This window comes from Aotus nancymaae, unplaced genomic scaffold (genome assembly GCF_030222135.1).
Source record: "Aotus nancymaae isolate 86718 unplaced genomic scaffold, 86718_ANA_hifiasm-v0.15.2.pri h1tg000053l, whole genome shotgun sequence".
NCBI classification, from domain to species: domain Eukaryota; kingdom Metazoa; phylum Chordata; class Mammalia; order Primates; family Aotidae; genus Aotus; species Aotus nancymaae.
The window spans coordinates 10,200,853-10,219,984 of record NW_026988467.1 but is presented as its reverse complement, the minus strand read 5'-3'; the positions used below and the strand labels follow the sequence as shown (position 1 = coordinate 10,219,984).

Below are 19,132 nucleotides of genomic sequence, written 5' to 3'. Positions count from 1 at the left end.
GGACCGGGGGCGTTTTTAGGGATCCCAGGAGTTCTTGTGGTGCTGCGCAGCGATGATGACTACGGTGAGGATGGTACAGAGCACCATGGCCGCGATGCCCACGGCCAGGGAGATGAAGAAGTTCCGGGCCTCGCGTGAAGCAATCTCGGCCGACACCATGTCTCCGCGGGCCAAGGCCCTGCGCACCTGCACTGCTTTGAAGATGGCAATGATGCCGTCGGCCAGAAGCAGCAGATGGCGGTCAGCACCGCGATGGGCCTGTAGTCCTGTGGCGGGCGCCTCGGCTCCAGTAGGGCCAGCCCCGGGCCCTGGGGAGGCAGGGGGAGAGTGGAGGTCGCTCCTGTCCCCCCCGGGGTCCCGCCTGCATATGGCGTGCCCACTGGGTAGATCGGCACGTAAGCAGTGCAGGGCTGCAGCTGTAGGGGGTATCCGGGCGCTACGTAGCCCCCCAGCGGCAGCGTGCCCACAGTCCCCGCGTGCGTGGGCACCACGAAGCCGGGGGCCTGGGCAGTCTGGGCGGGAGCCGGTGGGGGCGGGGCGGCGGCAGCGGGCGGCGGCAGGGGAAATGGGCCCTGGAAGCGAGTCTCCTGACTTTTCAGATGACATGCCTGTAGTGTCACTGGGACAGGGTCCCTGCAGCCGGAGTTGGGGGTCCTCGGCCGGTGCTGGAGTCTGGATGCTGGATGGCGCACTGGGGACTATTATTCTAAGGGAAGTAACTCAGGAGTGGAAATCCAGACATCGTATGTTCTCACTGATATGTGGGAGCTCAGCTATGAGGACGCAAAGGCATAAGAATGATACAGTGGACTCTGGGGACTTAGGGGGAAGGGTGGGAGGATGAGGGAGAAAAGACTACAAATGGGGTGCAGTGCAAAACAAATTGTAAATTTGTTTTCCTTTCTCAAATGATGGGAAATGATCAGCGGTGCACCCTATTTGATGGGTGATGGGCGCACCAAAATCTCACAGATCACCATTAAAGAACTTACTCTTGTAACCAAATATCACCTGTAAACCAATAACATATGAGAAAACTAAAAAAAAAAAAAATAAATTTTTTTTGAAGAACTTCCCCTGGACAGAAAGGGCAACAGACCCCAAGCCACATAAGCATCGGCAGGGGATACAGATTCCTCCGGTTGGGAAGGGTCTGGAAGACTGTGAAATGGACAAGGCAGGAAGTGCATTTGATGAGTTCTTGGTCTATCCTGCACCCTCCCCACCCCGTGCCTGCCTTCTCAGTCTGCCCCCAAAATGAAAAGTACCACCAGGGAAATCACACCAGACTGGTGGGTGGTCAACCCACCAGTCTCCAGGCCTGGCTCAACCACCAGCTTTCTGGGTGGCCCTGCGTCTGCCCTGCCCCTCTTGGGGCCTTGTCTCCCCTATCCCATATCGGGGTGGTAAAAGCCCAGGTCCTTCCAGCTGTGCCACTCTGGAGTCTCCAAGAAACCCCAGACAGCTCGACTTCCCACCTCCCAGTCGGCAGCCCAGCTAGGGCAGGAGCATTCTGACACTCCCTTGCACCAAACTGAGGCTAGGCTGCTAGGGTGTCACACCAGTGCCTCAGCCAGCACCTCCCTCCGCAGGCCCCTCCACTAGGCAGGATGGGCAGCAAATTGTAAATCTGTTTTCCTTTCTCAAATGATGGGAATTGATTAGCTTAGCGAGGAACTCCAGCTGCTCCGTGGAAAGGAATGAAGGTGGTTCCTGCAGTAGCTGTCATTGATTCAGACAAAGCCCGGACTAGGACTGGGAGGACTGAGGGGGTGGAGTGAGGGGTGGGGAAAAGTGGGGGCTGTGGTCAGCCCTTTATGGGCCCTAGGAACGTTCTCCTTCTCGGTGACAAATACCCTTTCTCTCTGCCTCTGTCTCTTTCTCCCTCATACAGGCATACTCAGAGGTTGTCAAAATTGAAACTCTGGGCTTCGTTGGGGCCCAGGAACCAAGGTGGACACACATCCGCGTGATCAGATCATCCTCCTCTTGGGAAAGGCAACCGGGGCAGCTTCTTAAAAGAGAGCAAGAGGCCCTAGGGAGACTCAAAAGGAAAGACCTCACCCAGTTTCAAGCCCAGGCTTGTGGCAACCCAAAGCCATGTCTGCAGTCAAATCCCAGGTTTATCACAGAAAAAGAAAAACAAAACACATAACCATTAATAGCAGCTATCTGGGAGGATTATGGGTGATTTTTATTTTCTCCTTTGTACTTGTCTGTTTCTAATTTTTCTGCAATGATCAGGTACAGCTTTACTTTTAGAATCAGAAATAAATGTTATTTCAAAATAGAATATTTGTGTATGTGTGGGGAAGGGATTTTGCTAACAGCCTTCAACCCTTTGAGGAATTCCTGTAAGAGGCAGGGGAGGAGGGCTCTGCCGTGCAAGGAGAGAAACCGAGGAGAGGCGGCTTAAGTTGTAGCAGGAGAGAGCCCGGTAAGAAAGCAGAAGGACCTTGGACAGGGGGAGTGGGCAAACGCCCCGTGGGTGAGCGAGTGTGGAATCACCTATTCCCGAGATGGAGAGAGGGATCGTTCAATGAGCAGCAAGCAGGTAGTGGCCCACTGGACCCAGAAGAGACTTCAGAGTATACCTTCTCCAGCGCCTTCATTTTACACATGGGGAAACTGAGACTTACTCAAGGTGAAGTCAAGGAGAAGGGACTGACCCGAGCTCATCTTATCCGTGGCAGGACCAGGATTCATTCTACTCCATCCCCAGATTCTGGGGACTGTTTTTGGCAGCCTCAAGGAACAACCAGGCCTGGAGGGAGATGGCTTGTGGACTCGAAGTGCCAAAATAGGAGAGCTAGTTTTGTTTTTGTTTTGTTTTTTGAGACGGAGTCTTGCTCTGTCGCCCTGGCTGGAGTGCAGTGGTGCTATCTCGGCTCACTGCAACCTCCACATCCTGGGTTCAAGTGATTCTTGTGCCTCAGCCTCCTGAGTAGCTGGGACTACAGGCATGCACCACCATGCCTGGCTAATTTTTGTATTTTTTAGTAGAGATGAGGTTTCACCATGTTGGCCAGGCTGGTCTTGAACTCCTGACCTCAAGCGATCTGCCCACCTCAGCCTTCCAATGTGTTGAGATTACAGGTGTGAGCCACCTTGCCCAGCGGGAGAGCTGTTTTTGAAGCTGAAGGGAAAAGGCAATCTTCAAGTCACAGGTCAGACGGACTTCTCCATTTGGACAGAATGGGGCTTTCGTGGGAGGTGGTGTCACCTCAAAATCATCCCCAGGCCCCTGCCAGGCCTCACTCTTCTCCAGGGCAAGTGGGGCTCCTAGGGATGCGAACCCACACCAGAGTCTCCCTGTGCTCTTGTTTTTATTATATTATTATTATTATTGTTTTTTATAAAGATGGGTTTTCACCATGATGGCCAGGCTGGTCTTGAACTTCTGACTTCAGGTGATCCACCCACCTCGGCCTCCCAAAGTGCTAGGATTACAGGTGTGATCACCGCACCCGGCCTGTGCTCTTGTTTATAACTCCCTTCCTCTGGCAGAGGATAACAGAACCCTTCCTTCTCCATTCCCCCATCCCAGCCAGACTATTAAAATGTCATCAAAAAATCACATTAGACATGCAGATTTGACTTAAAATACATATATGTATATACAATTTAACAGCAATGAGGAGCTAATCAGTTTTTCTTCCCAGATCAGGGTGTTTTGCCTTCCCTGTTTCAGCTCTGGTGCTTGAACATCTTGAGGTCTTTGATTCTCTTACCCTTCGGTCGAGAGATTTGGGCAGAGGCGCGAAATGAGTTATTTTGAGTTGAACAGCTCCAGAGAAAGGAGAAAAGAAAAGGGGAGGCCTTGGTGCCACCTAGGCATCGCTGTGCTAAGTCTGGATACTCCATCTTCTGAGAATCTGTAGCTCTCTGGATGCCCCAGCTATGTACCTGTCATCAGAATCCCAAACCTTTCTCTGAGACCTGGAACCTGCACCTAGGCCAGGAGGCTGGAGAGGCACTGGAGATGTGGTGGTGAAACTGGGGCAAAATCACACACATGGGGTGAAGTCAAATGCCTAGCTAGTTCACTGCAGAAACTGACGCGCATTAGGATCATCATCATAATTAACTCTGCATCTACCACGTGCCCAGTACTCCTTATCCATCCTCTGTGATTCTCACATCAGCCCTGCAAGGACGCTGGAGAAGGCGTTATGAGCATCTACTTTTTACAGAAGCAAAATCAGAATTAGAAAGGTTCAGTGACTCGCTGGTGGTCACACAGCTACTAAGGGGCAGAACTGGAGTTTGAACCTCAGGTCTATTGCTCCTAAAGCCCAGGCTCTTTTTAGCCATACCAGGCAGCCTACGAGCTCTTTGATAGCTGAGATGTCAGTACTCACTGAAGAAACCCATTGCCTTTTACCAAGTTTGCACCATCCCCATAAGACCGGAAATCACTCAGAGCCTGGCAATTCTGCTTTCAGTAGGCGGCAGTTCAGGGCATGATGTAAAGGAAGTCTCCCACCAACCTCAGAAACTTGGCCTTCCCTTCAATGGGTCATGGGTATGATGGTGAATTCTACGTGTCAACTTGACTGGGCTATGGGGTGCCAAGACATTAGGTCAAACGTGATTCTGTGTGTGTGTGTGTGTGTGTGTGTGAGAGAGAGAGAGAGAGAGACAGAGACAGAGAGAGAGAGAGAGAGACAGAGACAGAGAGAGAGGCTGGGGGAGAGAGAGAGAGAGAGAGGAAGAGAGAGAGTTTCCAGATAAGTTTGGGTTTTCTTTTTTTTTTAAAGATGGGGTTTCACCATGATGGCCAGGCTGGTCTTGAACCCCTGACCTCAGGTGATCCACCCACCTCAGACTCCCAACTGCTAGGATTACAGGTGTCAGTCACCACGCCTGGCCAAGTTTGGGTTTTTTTTGAGATGGAGTCTTGCTCTGTTGCCCAGGTTGGAGTGCGGTGGCACAATCTCGGCTCACTGCAAACTCTGCCTCCCGGGGTCAAGTGCTTCTCCTGTCTCAGCCTCCTGAGCAGCTAGGATTACAGGTCCATGCCACCATGCTTGGCTAATGTTTGTATTTTTAGTAGAGATGGGGTTTCACCATGTTAGCCAGGCTAGTCTTGAACTCCTACCTCAAGTGAGCTGCCCGCCTCAGCCTCCCAACATGCTGGGATTACAGGAGTGAGCCGCCAAGTTCAGCCTCCGGATAAGATTAGCATCAGTACACAGAGTAGAGCACATGGTGCTCACTAACGAGGGTGGGCCTCAACCAATCAGTTGAAGATCTGAATAGAACAAAAAGGCTGAGTAAGACGGAATTCTTTTTGCTGAATGCTAGAGCTTGGATGTTGGTCTTTTCTTTTCTTTTTTTTTTCTCTCTCTTATTTTATTTTTATTTTTGAGATGGAGTCTTGCTCTGTTGCCGAGGCTGGAGCGCAGTGGTGTATCTTAGCTCACTGCAACTCCATCTCCCAGGTCCAAGCAATTCTCCTGCCTCAGCCTCCCGAGCAACTGGAACTACAGGCGCACGCCAGCACGCTCAGCTAATTTTTTGTATTTTTAGTAGAGACGGGATTTCACGATATTGGCCAGGCTGGTCTCGAACTGTTGGCCTCATGAACCACCCACCTGGGCCTCCCAAAGTGCTGGGATTACAGGTGGGAGCCACCATGCCCGGCTGACACTGGTCTTTTCTGGCCTTTGGACTTAAGCTAAAATACTTGCTGTTCTTGGGTCTTCAGCCTGCCAACTTTCAGACTAGAACTTACACCATCGTCCTTCCTGGTCCTCAGCCCTTCAGTCTCCAACAGCAGCTATGCCGTCAGCTCTCCTGGGTGTCCAGCTTGCTGCCTGCAGAGCTTGGGGCTTCTCAGCCTCCATCGTCACATAAGCCAATTCCTTCTAATAAATCTCTCTCTCTGACATATATAAATCTCCTATTATTTCTTTTTCTCTGGAGAACCCTAATACAATGGGGCCATGAAGCATCCCAGAGAGAAAGTAGGGGTGAAGGAGGGAGCCCCATCCTAGCAGCTGGATCCTAGGGCCCTCCCAGAGTCTTCTCTGAAGAAGTCCCAAGTCCTACCTAGAATCTCAAATAAAAATGGCAACAGAGCCTGGGAATGCCTTCTAGATCCATAGAGGAAGGGGTGTTGTTGGGTGACTTTCCACAGTTGTCTGAGCTCTTTCCCCAGCAAGAAGACCCGAAATCTTTCACCCCATGTCCCCTGCCCCAGCCCCAGGGAAACCTGGCTTTGCGGCTGCGGCTGAAGCAGGCACCTACCCCCACTCCCCACCACCCCTGCAGCCCCCTAAGAAACACATCTTTGTTGGTTCAATTTGCCAGCAGGAAGCTCAGAGGGGCACAAACGACCATTCCTCTCTGCAAAGAAAACCAGGGCTAATTATTAGGAGCCCAGGTTGGGTGGGGAGGGGAGTCAGGTGGGACTCTGTGGCGAGCCTGTCCAAGCCCCCCATTTCTCAGAGAAGGTCAGGCTGCACAGATGGAGTCGATGCAGGATGACTGGCCTCCCCGGGCTGACAGCTGGTGAGGAAACTGTGGGCGCTGACTCGTAAACCGAACGGCTCAATATTTATCAGGCAAACAAGCTTTGCCCGGGTCCATATATCACCCGGGGAAACGTCCCAGCCAACACCAGAGGGATCCAACGCTGATGGGCACAACAGCCACTGTCACCTTCCCTGTTCTGTGTCCCCTCTCTAGTGGGCTCCGTGGGACAGAACTGGACCCCCTAACACCGAGAGGGAAATATGGAATGGGGATGGTGACACTGCTCCCCTGCTGAACCACAGCAGCTGGTATGATTATTATGAACTTCTTAGTTCATCGTAAGGTCTGGCCCCTGCTGTAGGCAGGTCCACAAGTCGACTGGAGCAGACTCCTTTATTCTCTGCTGCAAAGATCCTCGGACTGCAGTGTGAATTGGAGTGACTGGGCATACTTGTTAAAGTGCAGATTCTAGGGTGATACCAGGTCAGATTCTGAGGAGGTGGGGACCAGGAACCTGGGCTTTGTTTCCTTTGGTCTGTTTTGAGACGAGGTCTCACTCTGTTTCCCAGGCTGGACTCCAGTGACACTATCACGGCTCAATGCAGCGTCGACCTCCCGGGCTCAAGTGGTCCTCCCACCTCAGCCTCCCGAGTAGCTGAGAATACAGGCGCATGCCACCACACCTGGCTGTCTTTTATAAAATCTTTTTTGTGGAAATGGATTTTGCTAGGTTGCCTAGGCTGATCTCAAGCTCAAGCAATCTTTCTTCCCCGGTCTTCCAAAGTGCTGGGAATACAGGTGTCAGCCAACGTGCCCAACCTGGAATCTGTATTTAAACACCTCCCCGGGTGATTCTGATACAGGTGGTCCAGGAGCATTCTTGGAAAGCCCTTGCTGCCCTGGTCCTTCTCCCCTGTTCCCAGTGGCTCCCTCCAGCAACTGATCAGCCTTTGGCCTCCCCGCCCCCACCCGACAAGACTCACATGTGCCCCTGGGGGTTCAGGGAATGGACTCAGGCTGCTGGATCGTTAGCCAAGGCTCACTCCTCAGAGTATCTTTTCCTGCAGCCATGGGGAGGGAAGAAATGATGGCATTTGGGCCAGCCGGACAGGGGGACACACACAGCACACTCAGATCAGCCAAACAGCTCTTCTTGGTAGAGCCAGACCGTAGAAGGAAATAGAAGTCCAAGGGCTCACTATCTGCCAGGCCCCTTACAAGGGGACTGGGTGGGGAGTTTATCATTCACTGAGCACTACTATGTGTCTGGCACACGGGAGGTGCTTTCTTTCTTTATTTATTTATATCATGTCTGATCCAACCCCCGCCCTACAAGGCTGGCTGCAGAGCTCGGCTGGACTGGAGCCTCTGGAGGCAATGTCACAGCCCATCCTTTTAGCCACAGTGCCCCGCTGCCAAAAGGAACTCCGCCGATTGAGACTCTCTGGCCCCTTTTCCCCACCCGCCTGCACAACTCCGGCCTCGCCGTCAAATCCCAACAGCTCTGGATCCTGAAGCCCACACAGCAGCCTTGGCATCACTGGGGAAAAGACAGTGGAAGCTGAATAAAATCAGCAACACTTACAGAACCTGTGAGATCTGACCAGACTCCCAGATGCCCTGGCCTGAAGGGTCAGGGGGTTCCTGGAAACCCTCACTGCAGTCCTTGGCCAACCTGTCCAGACCATCCCCTCCCACCGCATGGCTCCCACCCTCAGCCCCAAGTCCTGTGTGTGTGACGCTGGAGACCACAGCTGCCAAGTGCAGAAGAAGCTCTGGGCCCAGCAGCCAGTCCAGCCCCCGAGGGCCTCCACCGCCGGGTTCATAGAAAATAAAAAGATTTCAACGATATATGATCAATAACTATGGCCATCAAAGCCAAATTGGATTTCTCCCTGGCTGATGAGCTCAGGGCCCTTTTCATTCTGAGATCCGATCAACAAATCTGTAAAACAATTCCCTCAGCATCGCATCTTGGGATCTTGCTGCAAGTTCAAGCTTGGGGGCAAGGGAGGTGGAGGAAGCAGGTGATCTGTGCCTGAGGCAGCACAAGTGGCCCCAGGGACTTCAGGTTGGAACCTGCCCGGACACTGGCCTGCTGTGTGACCTAGAACATGTCCCTTCACATCTCTGGATAGGTAGTTTCTTCATCTGCCAGATGGGGAGTGGGAAGAGACGCTCTCTAAATCCTCTGCCTCTGATTCTCAGTCACCACCCGGTTGGGGGAGGCAGAGCAAAGGGAGCTGGATGTTGGGAGAGGCTCCCCTTCACCTCTTTACAGAATCACTGGTGGGGGCAGCATGCAGGGGTCCTGCTGTCTTTGGAGGGGGCACGCACAGGGGCCAGGCCAAGTGGCAAGAACAGCTGAATAGCCAATAGCCATGTGCTGGGTGCCATCAGCTTTGCTGGGACACGGCAGGTGGTCACCGGCCAGTTCCTAGCTCTGGGGAAGGCTTGGGAGACTGCAATCCCTCTCGCAGCCTCAGCACACCCAGACCACAATCTGTGGGTCCGGGCATGTTGCAAAACTCTTCCTTGCCCCACACCACCCAAAGAGAAGCTGGAGAGTACATGGGAAGCTAAACGTGCTCAAACCTGCTGGGGGGCCGGGATGGAGCTCGGGATGGTGCTCTGGGAGAGGGCTGTACACTCAGCCTCACTGCCTGGGAAGGAGGAGACAACCTTAGGGCAAATCTCTCTTCCTCTGAGAACTTGGGGCTCCCACATCCCCTGCTGCCTGGGCCTGTGAAGGGCTGAGGAGGCCAGCAGCAGAGGAGAGCGGGGAGGAGGCGGTGGAGCTGCCCTTGTGATCCTGAGCCGGAGCCCTTTCTCTTCCCATCCTCAACCCTCTCGTCGGGGTGGGGAGCAGTGGGACCGAATCGTGTTGCCTCCATGCAGCAACTTCCAGCTTGGGGATCATTTTTGCGTAGGTTTCTCCTCCTAGGAATTATTTCCAATTTGCAGACATGAAAACTGAGACTAAGAAAGCGAAGGGACTTATTTGAACCTGATTTCTGATAAGCTGAGTACCCTTCTCACTGTGGTAGATTTTATTTGAGTCTTACGTATTTCAATATCTCAGGGTCCTAAAGTCAGACCTCCCAACCCCAACTTGGGTGTGTGTGCATGCATGCACGTGAGTGTACATACACACACACACAAACACACAGCATCTGCCCTTCTGGTCACAGCTTAGTTACAGCACTGGCTGGACTGTGGGTTCCAGGGAAGGGAGGAGGGTGGAACTGGACTGACCCAGGTCCCCATCAGGTCAGTGGCTCCAAGGAAGGCTTCTTGACTCCCCTGCTGAGTGACAGCTCAGGCATGGATAGTGAGGAGCAGGTGTCTGTCCAGGAGGTGGGCTCAGTACCCCTCAGCCCCTGGGGCCAGCACAGAGGCCCTTGCTCTCGGGTGGGGGGAGTCTGACACTGGCCTCAGCCTCACCACTCCCTCCACAATGATGCAGCTGCCTACCGAGACAGGAGTTGAGGGTTGCTGCTCAGCTGCTGGGGCAGAGGACGGGGGATGGAGAAGGAACCCTCAAACACTGCCCTTCCCCAACTCTGCTGCCTTTCTCATAAAATGCTTGGGAGGCTCAGGGCCGCCGCAGGAACTAAGAACTGTTGCTCCCAGCCCCAGAGGCCAAGAAATACCCAGTGAAGCTACCTGGACTCAAAAATCCCAGACCCCTTCCCTCACACCCCCACCCTGCTCAATGGTGGAGTGTTACCAAAGTCCCATGGGCATGCCCCTCCCCACGCACCAGGTCTTCCATGATAATGGGGCTCTGTCTCCTATTTGAACTTGGCCAAGTCTTTCCTTCTCCCGGGCCTCAGTATGCCCTTCTGTCAAATGGGAGGGCTGGACTCGAGCTTTCAGATACCTCCCAGTTCTGTCATTTGGAGTCCCTAGAGGGCCAGGACACAGGAGTGTGACACAAGAGAGAGGATGGGGTAATTTAGGGCTCGGGAGCCAGTTGAGGTCAAAGGGTCATAGATTCCCCGGGTCCTGAGGCAGCAGCCTCCATCTGCTTTCAGCAGGTTCCAATCCATGCCACAGCCAGAAGCCAGAGACAGCCCAGGACCAGAGGGTCCTGCAGAATGGGATGAGGGTGGGGCAGGCAGTGAGAGGGCAACATTCAGGGAGTCAGTCTCTCGACCCAACCTGAGCCAAGGGGGTTCTGGGCCCCTCATTATTCCAGGACTGGAGAACCAGCTGGAGGAGGAGAAGGCTGGGAATGCTTTGAGAGTAGGTCTGCAGTGGGAGAAATAAACTACTTAAGCTACTTAGTCTTTGGGGCTGGTGACAGCAGGAATGATGCAAATTGATTCCTATTCAAGTGCTGTCCCAGGCAAGGTGGGGGCAGGGAAGGCAGAACCCTCCTTCCCGGAAGCAATCACCTCCAAGCTCACCCCCTGAGCATCAGAGCAACTTCTGAGCAGGGTAGCAGCGCAGCCACCCTGTTCCCCCAGACCTGGGCTCAGCTGCCCATTCTCCATGTCCCCTCAGGATGGGGGGACGTCCAGGACTCTCTAATCCAGAGCCAAAGCTCCCCCTCCCCAGGCTCCTCCAATCCAGGGCACTCCACTGCTGGGCAGGGCAGCTCCTCAGCTTTTCCTGGGGTGGGGGATGAGAAAATGACCCTTCCCTTTCTCTGTATTTGGGGTCAGGCCCTGCCAAATCAAAGCCCTGATGTCAAAGTTCTTCAACCCCCTCCCCAATTCATACATTTACCAATTCATTCACTCTCACTTCATTCACTTGTTGGTGCTTGCTATATAAAATAAAATAAAAACTTCAAAGTTTTGCCATAAGCAATTGAGCATATTCCTAGAAATGTTTCTAAATCGTAACCTGAGAGAATGTCGATCTCCGTAGTGTGAAAATGACTAGGGCCGTGATTTAACTTGCTTTTTTTTTTTCAATAATTCCCTTTTGTTTTTCTCTGATCATTCTTTTCTTTCCTGAGCCTCTTTAGAGCAACACTTACAGGATTGCCTCTGTAAATCCTTAATCCTGTCCCGGAAAAACTAACCCCCAAATCTCTAGTATCCACTGGCTTTTTCCAGTGTGGAAGCCGTCCCCTAGACCTCCCATAGATCACTGGAAAGGACCCGAGGCCTCAGGTCTAATACCCGGCTTGTCACTAACTGGTGTGTGGCTTTGGTTTGCCCCTTAGTCTCTGCGAGTCTGCTGCACCCTCATCTGTCAAAGGTGGAACTGGACTTAGTTGAGCTCTGAGGTCCATATAGACTTGGCACCTTCACGTCCTCGTTATGTCAACTGGACATCAACTTAACAGGGGACTTCCCTGCCAAATGTCCTCTTCTTCCTACAACAGGCTGTTTCTGTATGTGCATGTTTCATGCTAAGCACTTCTTTCTGGGGGAAGATGGCAGAGGACATTTTTCTACAGAGACAAAGTGATTTGGAGAGTCACCTGGCCCCTGAAGAGGGAATGGTAGTATCCAGCCACCCAGCGTGCAGTGAACTGGAGCAGGGATCTCGGCACATGGGGAGGTGGGGAGGCTCCCCCTAACCTGGGGCACCTGTTGTTCCTCCAGACTGCAGCGCATGCTCTTAGCTCATCCTCTTACCTGGCTCTCACCACACTCCTGGCTTTAGTCACCACGTCACTTCACTCTAGCTTCAGGTAGCCATCAGCAGGGCCTGGCAACATACACTGGTTTAGTTTATTTTTGTCTGCAGGTGAAATCCCTAAGGGCTCTGCCGCGCACTCCAGCCTTGTGACCCTCGTCTTCCAGGAACCATGCAAGAAGTACAGCCACCAGAGGTCCTTAAAACAGCAGGAAGTGTGGGCCTGTCCCCGTTTTGTGCGGCCACCTATCTGCTGAGGAGCATCTGGGCCTCGTTCCTCCAAGTCCACTGGAGGGTCCAGAAGAGGGAGTCAGAGGTGTGTCCCGGTGGAGCGGGAAGAAAGGCAGAAAGCCTTTCTGACAGCTATGGAATACCCTTAGCCAAGGCCCACTTGGCCCAGCATGAAGCAAAGGATGTGTAGTTTGCATAGACGGTTTTGAGACTGCTTCTCAACAGCCCCGGCAGCGTGGCAACTAGCAACAGCACACTTCTTGCCTCATCAGCTGCCCTGAGATGGAAAACTCAGTGGATATAGGACCCTGATTCTGATGAATGAAGCATGTGGTCCCAATGCTGGAGCTCCTCTGGCAGGTTCTAAAAGCACAATACTGAGCAGCGGTGCCCTGATGGACAGCACTGGTGGGGACTCAGTGAGCGCTACTCACAGATCCACACCTGATCCTATTGGGTCGTCAGGCTGGGCTTTGGTCTGCACTGTAGCATCTGTGTTCTTTGATTTCACATCATGAACATGGGGACTTCCCAGATACCATCTCAGGCTTAAGCTAGCACGTCCTATTTCTTTTCTTCTATGACATCCAAATTGGACTGACCTCACTTCAAATACACTGTCCCATTTTGTCATCCTATCTCACCCTGGGGAAACTGGGGACTGATAGTCAGACCAATTCTGCTGAAATTCTTGCACAGAGCAAACCTGTGCTCATTTTTAAGTGGCATGGGAGAGGCCCCCAGAGATGGTAAAGCCCAGTCTGTGTCTTCACAGTGCTGAGACAGTATGTCTGTGTGTATAAATGCATGATATAGATTGATATATGTTGCTATCGCCATGTGTTGAAGGCCATATAACTGGTGGACAGGGTGGGAGAAAATGGAAGTCTTTTTGGTGATTATTAAAGCAAAACATATATAAAGAAATAAATAGTTTTTCTTTCACTGCTTTGTTTCCTATTTCTGCACCAATGCCTTGACAGTATACAGAACTAGAAAGAGAAAATGGGAAAGATAAACTGTGTTTCAGTGCATAGTCTAATGCTTGAACTCTAACTTTAAAAGATTAAGGTTTTTCCTCTTTGTCATTTTGTGCGAATCCCTAGTCCGAAAATATGCAAGAATGGTTCTTGAAGTTGGTGTACCTTAGAAACAGCTGTGGAGATTACAGGAGCTACACACTGGTCTCCAACCCCAGGAGACTGAGGTGGTGTGGGCCCTAGAGTCTGCCTTTTTATAATATAAGCACCACAGGTGGTTTTAGTACATGAGGGCTGCAGATCACACTGGGAAAAGTTCTTTTGGAGACAAGGAGGAAAGCGTGGGGCTTTATATTCAAACTCAGTATCAGTCTTGCCATAGTGAAACACAACCCTGAACAGAACCCAACAGCGCTTGATTCCAGGCTGATGTCCACAGAAGCAGCATTTAGACTCACCCTGGGCCACAAGGGAATCAGTTGCCCCAGGAGGAAGAACCCACCAAAGTTCTGGTGAGCTTTATCACTGGAAATTAATTGGGCTTCAAATAAATGTCAGGGGCAGGCAGGCTGCAGTGACCACAACACTCCTTGGGCAAACCCTGATGTTGCACAGGTCTGGAAGACGCTGGGCTTGAGGTCACAGCCAGTACGACAGCAGCAGCTGCAGCCGCTATGGGAATGCTTGCATCAGCCCTCCCACACTCCAGGCAGTGCAGCCTACAGAGAGATTCCTTTTGCTTGGGGGAAATAGAGGAGAGTAAGCTAGAGGCTTTACCTGGGAACCCAGAGAACAATCCCTGATCTTCCCCAAGTCCAAGAGGGCTGGGGACCTGGGAATCTGTAAGGACTGCAGTGTACCTGGGCCTAGGGTGCCCTGTAGTACAAAAATGGCTGTAGTGACCACTGGCTTAGGGAACTCGTCAGCCCACTTTGAATTCCTGGAAGGCCCTCTGAAGGACAGGTACAAACAAGACCTGACTGCAAAGGCTGGAATAAATACCTTATCCTTCAATGCCCAGATATTGACAAATATCAACAGTATCAATAACACTGAAGTCAATACGACCTCACCAAATAGACCAGATAAGCCACCAGTGACCAACCCTGGAGCGATGGAGATATGTAACTTCTCAGGAAATTCAGAATAACTACTTTGAGAAAGCTCAATGAACTTCAAGAAAACGGAAACAATTCAAAATTATATCAGAAAAATTTAACAAGGATACTGACATAATAGAAAACAGTAAACAAATCCTGGAGCTGGAAAATGCCTTAGTAAGTGTCAGTAGAATTGATTAAGCAGAATTAGTGAGCATTTAAAACAAGCTATTTCAAAATACAGTCAGAGGAGAAAAAAGAAAAGAATAATGAGAAGGAACACAGAATGCTTAAGAGATCTAGAAGAGGGCTTCAAAAGAGAAAATCAAAGATTCATTGGCCTTAAATAGGGGGTTGAGAAGGAGCACAGAGTAGAAGCCCTCTTCAAAGAAATAATAATAATAACAGAAAACTTTCTAAACCTAGAGAAAGATATAATATTCAGGCACATTGTGGAAGACAGTGTGGCGACGCCTCAAGGATCTAGAAACAGAAATACCATTTGACCCAGCAATCCCATGATTGGGTACATACCCAAAGGATTATAAAACATTCTATTATAAAGACACATGCACACGTATGTTTGCTGCAGCACTGCTTACAATAGCAAAGACTTGGAACCAAACCAAATGCCCATCAAAGATAGACTAGATAAAGAAAATGTGGCACATACACACCATGGAATACTATGCAGCCATAAAAAGGATGAGTTCATGTCCTTTACAGGGACATGGATGAAAATGGAAACCATCATTCTCAGCAGACTGACACAGGAACAGAAAAGCAAACGTCGCATGTTCTCACTCATCAGTGGGTGCTGAACAATGAGAACACAGGGACACAGGGACGGGAACATCACACGCTGGGGCCTGTCAGGGGGTGGGGGAGCTAGAGGAGGGCTAGCAGGGGGTGGGGAGATTGAGGAGGGATAGCATTAGGAGAAATACCTAATGTAGGTGACGGGCGGTGGAGGCAGCAAACCAAAATGGCATGTGTGTACCTGTGTAACAATCCTGCAAGATCTGTACATGTACCCCAGAACTTAAAGTAAAAGAATAAAAAAAAAAGAAACAAAAGAAGATACACCCTGGAACGTGGTTTGTTCCCAGTAATTTGAAACATGTAAAGAATGGTTAAATGATCACTTGACAGTTATACTACAAACAGGAATAAGACAGCCTGAGTTAAACATCATTACTTGGAGAAGATAAATTTTAATGTCAATTTTCAATCTTTAAAATCTTTGGTTTTATTTTCAAAACAAAACCTCAATCTTAAAAAGATCACGGCAAAGAAAAAAAAGGATTAGTCCTTTTGCTTTTTCAAATAACAAACATGGAAATGAATTCTTATGAATGTCAACAGTCAATGTAGTGTGGTATATTAAGAATTGACTTTCATATAATGGCTAAGTTTAGAGAGATTACATTTCATGAGAAAATATTTTATGAATTTTCATGGATTTTCTATTCTGTTTTGGGAAACGGTTGTTCGTGTCTTTCGGTGTATTCTCCTTCCTGTCCACATATGTGGAATCTGCCTATTCTCTTCTCTTCTGAAATAGTTTAAAAGACTCAAAGAGAATGGCCTGGGCTCTGCATATCCTTAGTCTGATAGACATTTCTCTGGCTGCTCACTTAAATAGATAGTAGCAGCTAATTAAGTAAACGACCTCTCTCGTCAGCCAGAAATTAACAAAGGCTTAAAAATTAGCAAAATCTGTTTTGCTGTGGCCTTATGTGCTGATGGTCTTATCTTAAAGACAAAAAAATTTTCATTGTATAGATTAAAATTAACTTTGGCAAAAACTGAAATGCAGGCAGGGAATTTTTTTTGTTCAACAACAGAAACTAGCAAAAGCAAAGATACAGTAAAAACAGAAAATTTCCAGTGTAGACATGTAAATATAACAATTAACACAGCCAGGGACGATTAATGAACAATAAAATGTCTTGTCACCGTCATAGTAAGAAACCTATTGTCCATGTCCAAAGTCAAGCCAACATGCTCTTCTACAAATAAAAAAATGGCATATGTGTAATCCTGGCATGTGTAATAAAACTCTGGATAAGCTTATACGTTGAATATAATATACCAGTGAGTACCAGACTTCAGGCTCTTCTGCTTCCACCAGCTCCATGCTGAGCCTAAAATAGGAGGAAAAACCAAAGAATAAGTCAGGGAAAATACGACACCACAAAATTAGCTGTTCACAATTGCTCAAAGTTACCTGGGGCACAGTGGGCCTTGGTCTTCTTCCTCTTCTTGGTCCTTTTTAATCTCTGCAATAAATTCAGATGGGGACAGACAAAATAAGCCATTATCCTACACCCATAACAGTCCACTGTCTAATCCCTGCACAGGGACCTCAGGCTCCTCAGCATGAGAACAGGATAATGTGAGAGAGAGACTTCAGGAGGTCTCAAGGCCAATCATGATAGAGATTCCTTGGTTTGTGTCTCAGAACCAATGGTGAAACGTCCCTATTCTGGTAGACCATTATCCCTTTATCCCAAGTTTGTACAAACAGTTATGCCAAGTTTGTACAAACGGGAAAGAACCTCGCAGACATGCATGGGGAGCAAAACTCATGAGGAACGTGGTAGCTGGCAAGAGACATTTAATTCAGATTGACAGACAACTCGTGGACATGCGCTGTATAGCTTGGTGTTGAGTTTGCAACACTTGACTTGGGTTTCAATGTCCTGACAGTCGGCCCATGGTGCGACGGGCATGGACTGAGACTAGAGAGAGAGCAAAGCTCACTGACCCCCCGCATGCCCATGCTTCAGACTGGAATCCAGAGTGATTGAAATCTACATTGATGGATAGGTTCAGCCCACAGTGATGACAACTCTCAGCCTGGCCAGCGGAGCAAGGCACAAAGACTATGGGGTCTATCTGGGACACAAATTGGAGCTTTATCAACTTCACAATGGAGTACTCACTGCCTATGTCAACAGCCAAGTCGACTTGCTGCTCCTCTAATGAGTGCAAGTTGCTCCTGTAAGACTCACTGAAGGCCGATGTGCCAGGAGGAATTGAGAGAGTCAAATAACCTTCATCCCAGGACTCTTGGGGGGCTTCCTCCTCCACAGACTCCTGCAGATTCCTGATGAGCCAGGCAGGACAGGGATGACAGAACATTAAACCAACAGAGATTAGACAACAAAGTCTCCTCCCAGCTGATCTGATGGAAGTCAGAATGGAATGGTCACAGAAGGCAAAGGCATTTTTCCTTCAAGAGAAAAAAAACTATCCCTTCTAAATGCAGGGTGGAGGGTGACTACCCTGGGGACAGAGCACAAATGAGCAGCATGTGCTTAGTGCATTTGCCACAGATGAGCCATTGCAGCCACCCAGACGCTCCCTGTAAACTATCATCACGACCTGCAGCACGAGAACTAACACGGGGCTTCAACTGCCTCGCGTAAGTTGTGTTGAATTTTACATGCGGCATTCAAGTGAACGGAGCTCTTGAGGCATTTCAGACACCCAGATCTTGTGTATGAAGGGCCTCCTTTTTCCAGGATTTTGATATAATATGTCCATGTTTTGAATCTCTTCTCTTCACAAATCCTAGCAAACATGCTCACAACAAATGGACAGAAAGCATACATGCGTCTCTCCCTGGGTTTAAACACAGTGGGGACAACAGGCAAAACCAGGAAATCCCTGTTTGCTGAGTTCACCTGGCTCATCTCATTGCAGGTTCCCATCTTGGGAGGAGTAAGAAATTAAAACCTATACAAGTGCCACAAATCACCCACAACATCGTCAATAAGGACAATCTGTAGCTGGGTGAATGGAACAAAGAGTTCTAGTCATCACTTCCTCGTTTTCCCCGGATCTACAGTCTCCCGGTGTCACTATTAAACTAACAGCCCACAACTCCACAGCATTACCTGGGGGGCACTGGCCCTTTTTCTTCCTCTTCCTCATCATCACTTTGACTTTCTGTAAATAAATTCAGAGACACAGGTCACATTAAGCAAATCACATTTCACATATGACCAAATCAGTGTTGAGTCACAGCACAAGCACAGAAATGTTCTCGGGGCAAGAATACAAATTCTGACAGGACTATTCCAGGGTGCCCTAGATGAAGCCTGGTAAGCAGATGAGCCTGCTTTCCAGACACACAGGCCAAAATCTGCCTCTACGGGAAGACCATGATGCAATATTCTCTGCCTGAGTCTATGCAAAGTTAAACCAAATTTTTTCCTAGAAAAATTTCCAAAAATGAGTCAAACTATTTTCTGGGAGTGTTGCTGCAATACTGACTTATCTCACCGGGTACCAAGGTCACTGAATGGATAGAGGCATCTATACATGAAACTGGACTGATATGTAAATTCTAACAACATTTGCTTTAAAAAGAATCTGTGGGCTTTGCTCAGTGCCAGTATCGTAGCCAAGGAGTTTTATCTGAGATGAGATTATTGCTAATTGAAAACTTGTCCCAATACCCTGCCGTGATGACATGCAATAACGTCGGCATTGACAATTTTTGACAGTCTCTAGGGAGCCTGCATAAAAAAAGACAAAACAAAAACAAACAAAAAAGAATCTGTGGGCCGGGCATGGTGGCTCACGCCTGTAATCTCAGCACTCTCAAAGGCTGAGGTGAGCACTTCACGAGGTCAGGAGATGGGGACCATCCTGGCTAACACAGTGAAAGCCTGTCTCTACCAAAAATACAAAGAAATTAGCTGGGCATGGTGGCACACGCCTGCAGTCTCA

At 49.6% G+C, this 19,132-nt stretch overlaps 1 protein-coding gene, 1 non-coding gene and 1 pseudogene across 7 annotated transcripts in view; 1 reads left to right on the top strand and 2 right to left on the bottom strand.

Moving 5' to 3' along the window:
- Window positions 1–11: 11 nt before the first annotated feature.
- LOC135269492 (proline-rich transmembrane protein 1-like) lies at window positions 12–10,979 on the bottom strand (annotated as a pseudogene).
- Window positions 10,980–15,587: 4,608 nt separating this feature from the next.
- The window catches only part of LOC135269416 (putative neuroblastoma breakpoint family member 8), a 39,311-nt gene continuing 35,766 nt past the window's right edge, over window positions 15,588–19,132 (bottom strand). For all 6 annotated transcript variants that reach the window (XM_064363302.1, XM_064363306.1, XM_064363301.1 and 3 more), the window contains 4 exons: window positions 18,295–18,346; window positions 17,338–17,501; window positions 16,620–16,671; window positions 15,588–16,536 (listed from right to left, as the gene is read on the bottom strand). In XM_064363302.1, the coding sequence (XP_064219372.1) occupies window positions 16,365–16,536; window positions 16,620–16,671; window positions 17,338–17,501; window positions 18,295–18,346 (440 nt within the window). In that variant the 3' untranslated portion in view covers window positions 15,588–16,364. The remainder of the gene's footprint in view (window positions 16,537–16,619; window positions 16,672–17,337; window positions 17,502–18,294; window positions 18,347–19,132) is intronic.
- LOC135269596 (U4 spliceosomal RNA) lies at window positions 18,778–18,918 on the top strand. Its single transcript, XR_010337848.1, has one exon. It is a non-coding gene; the product is annotated as a U4 spliceosomal RNA (small nuclear RNA).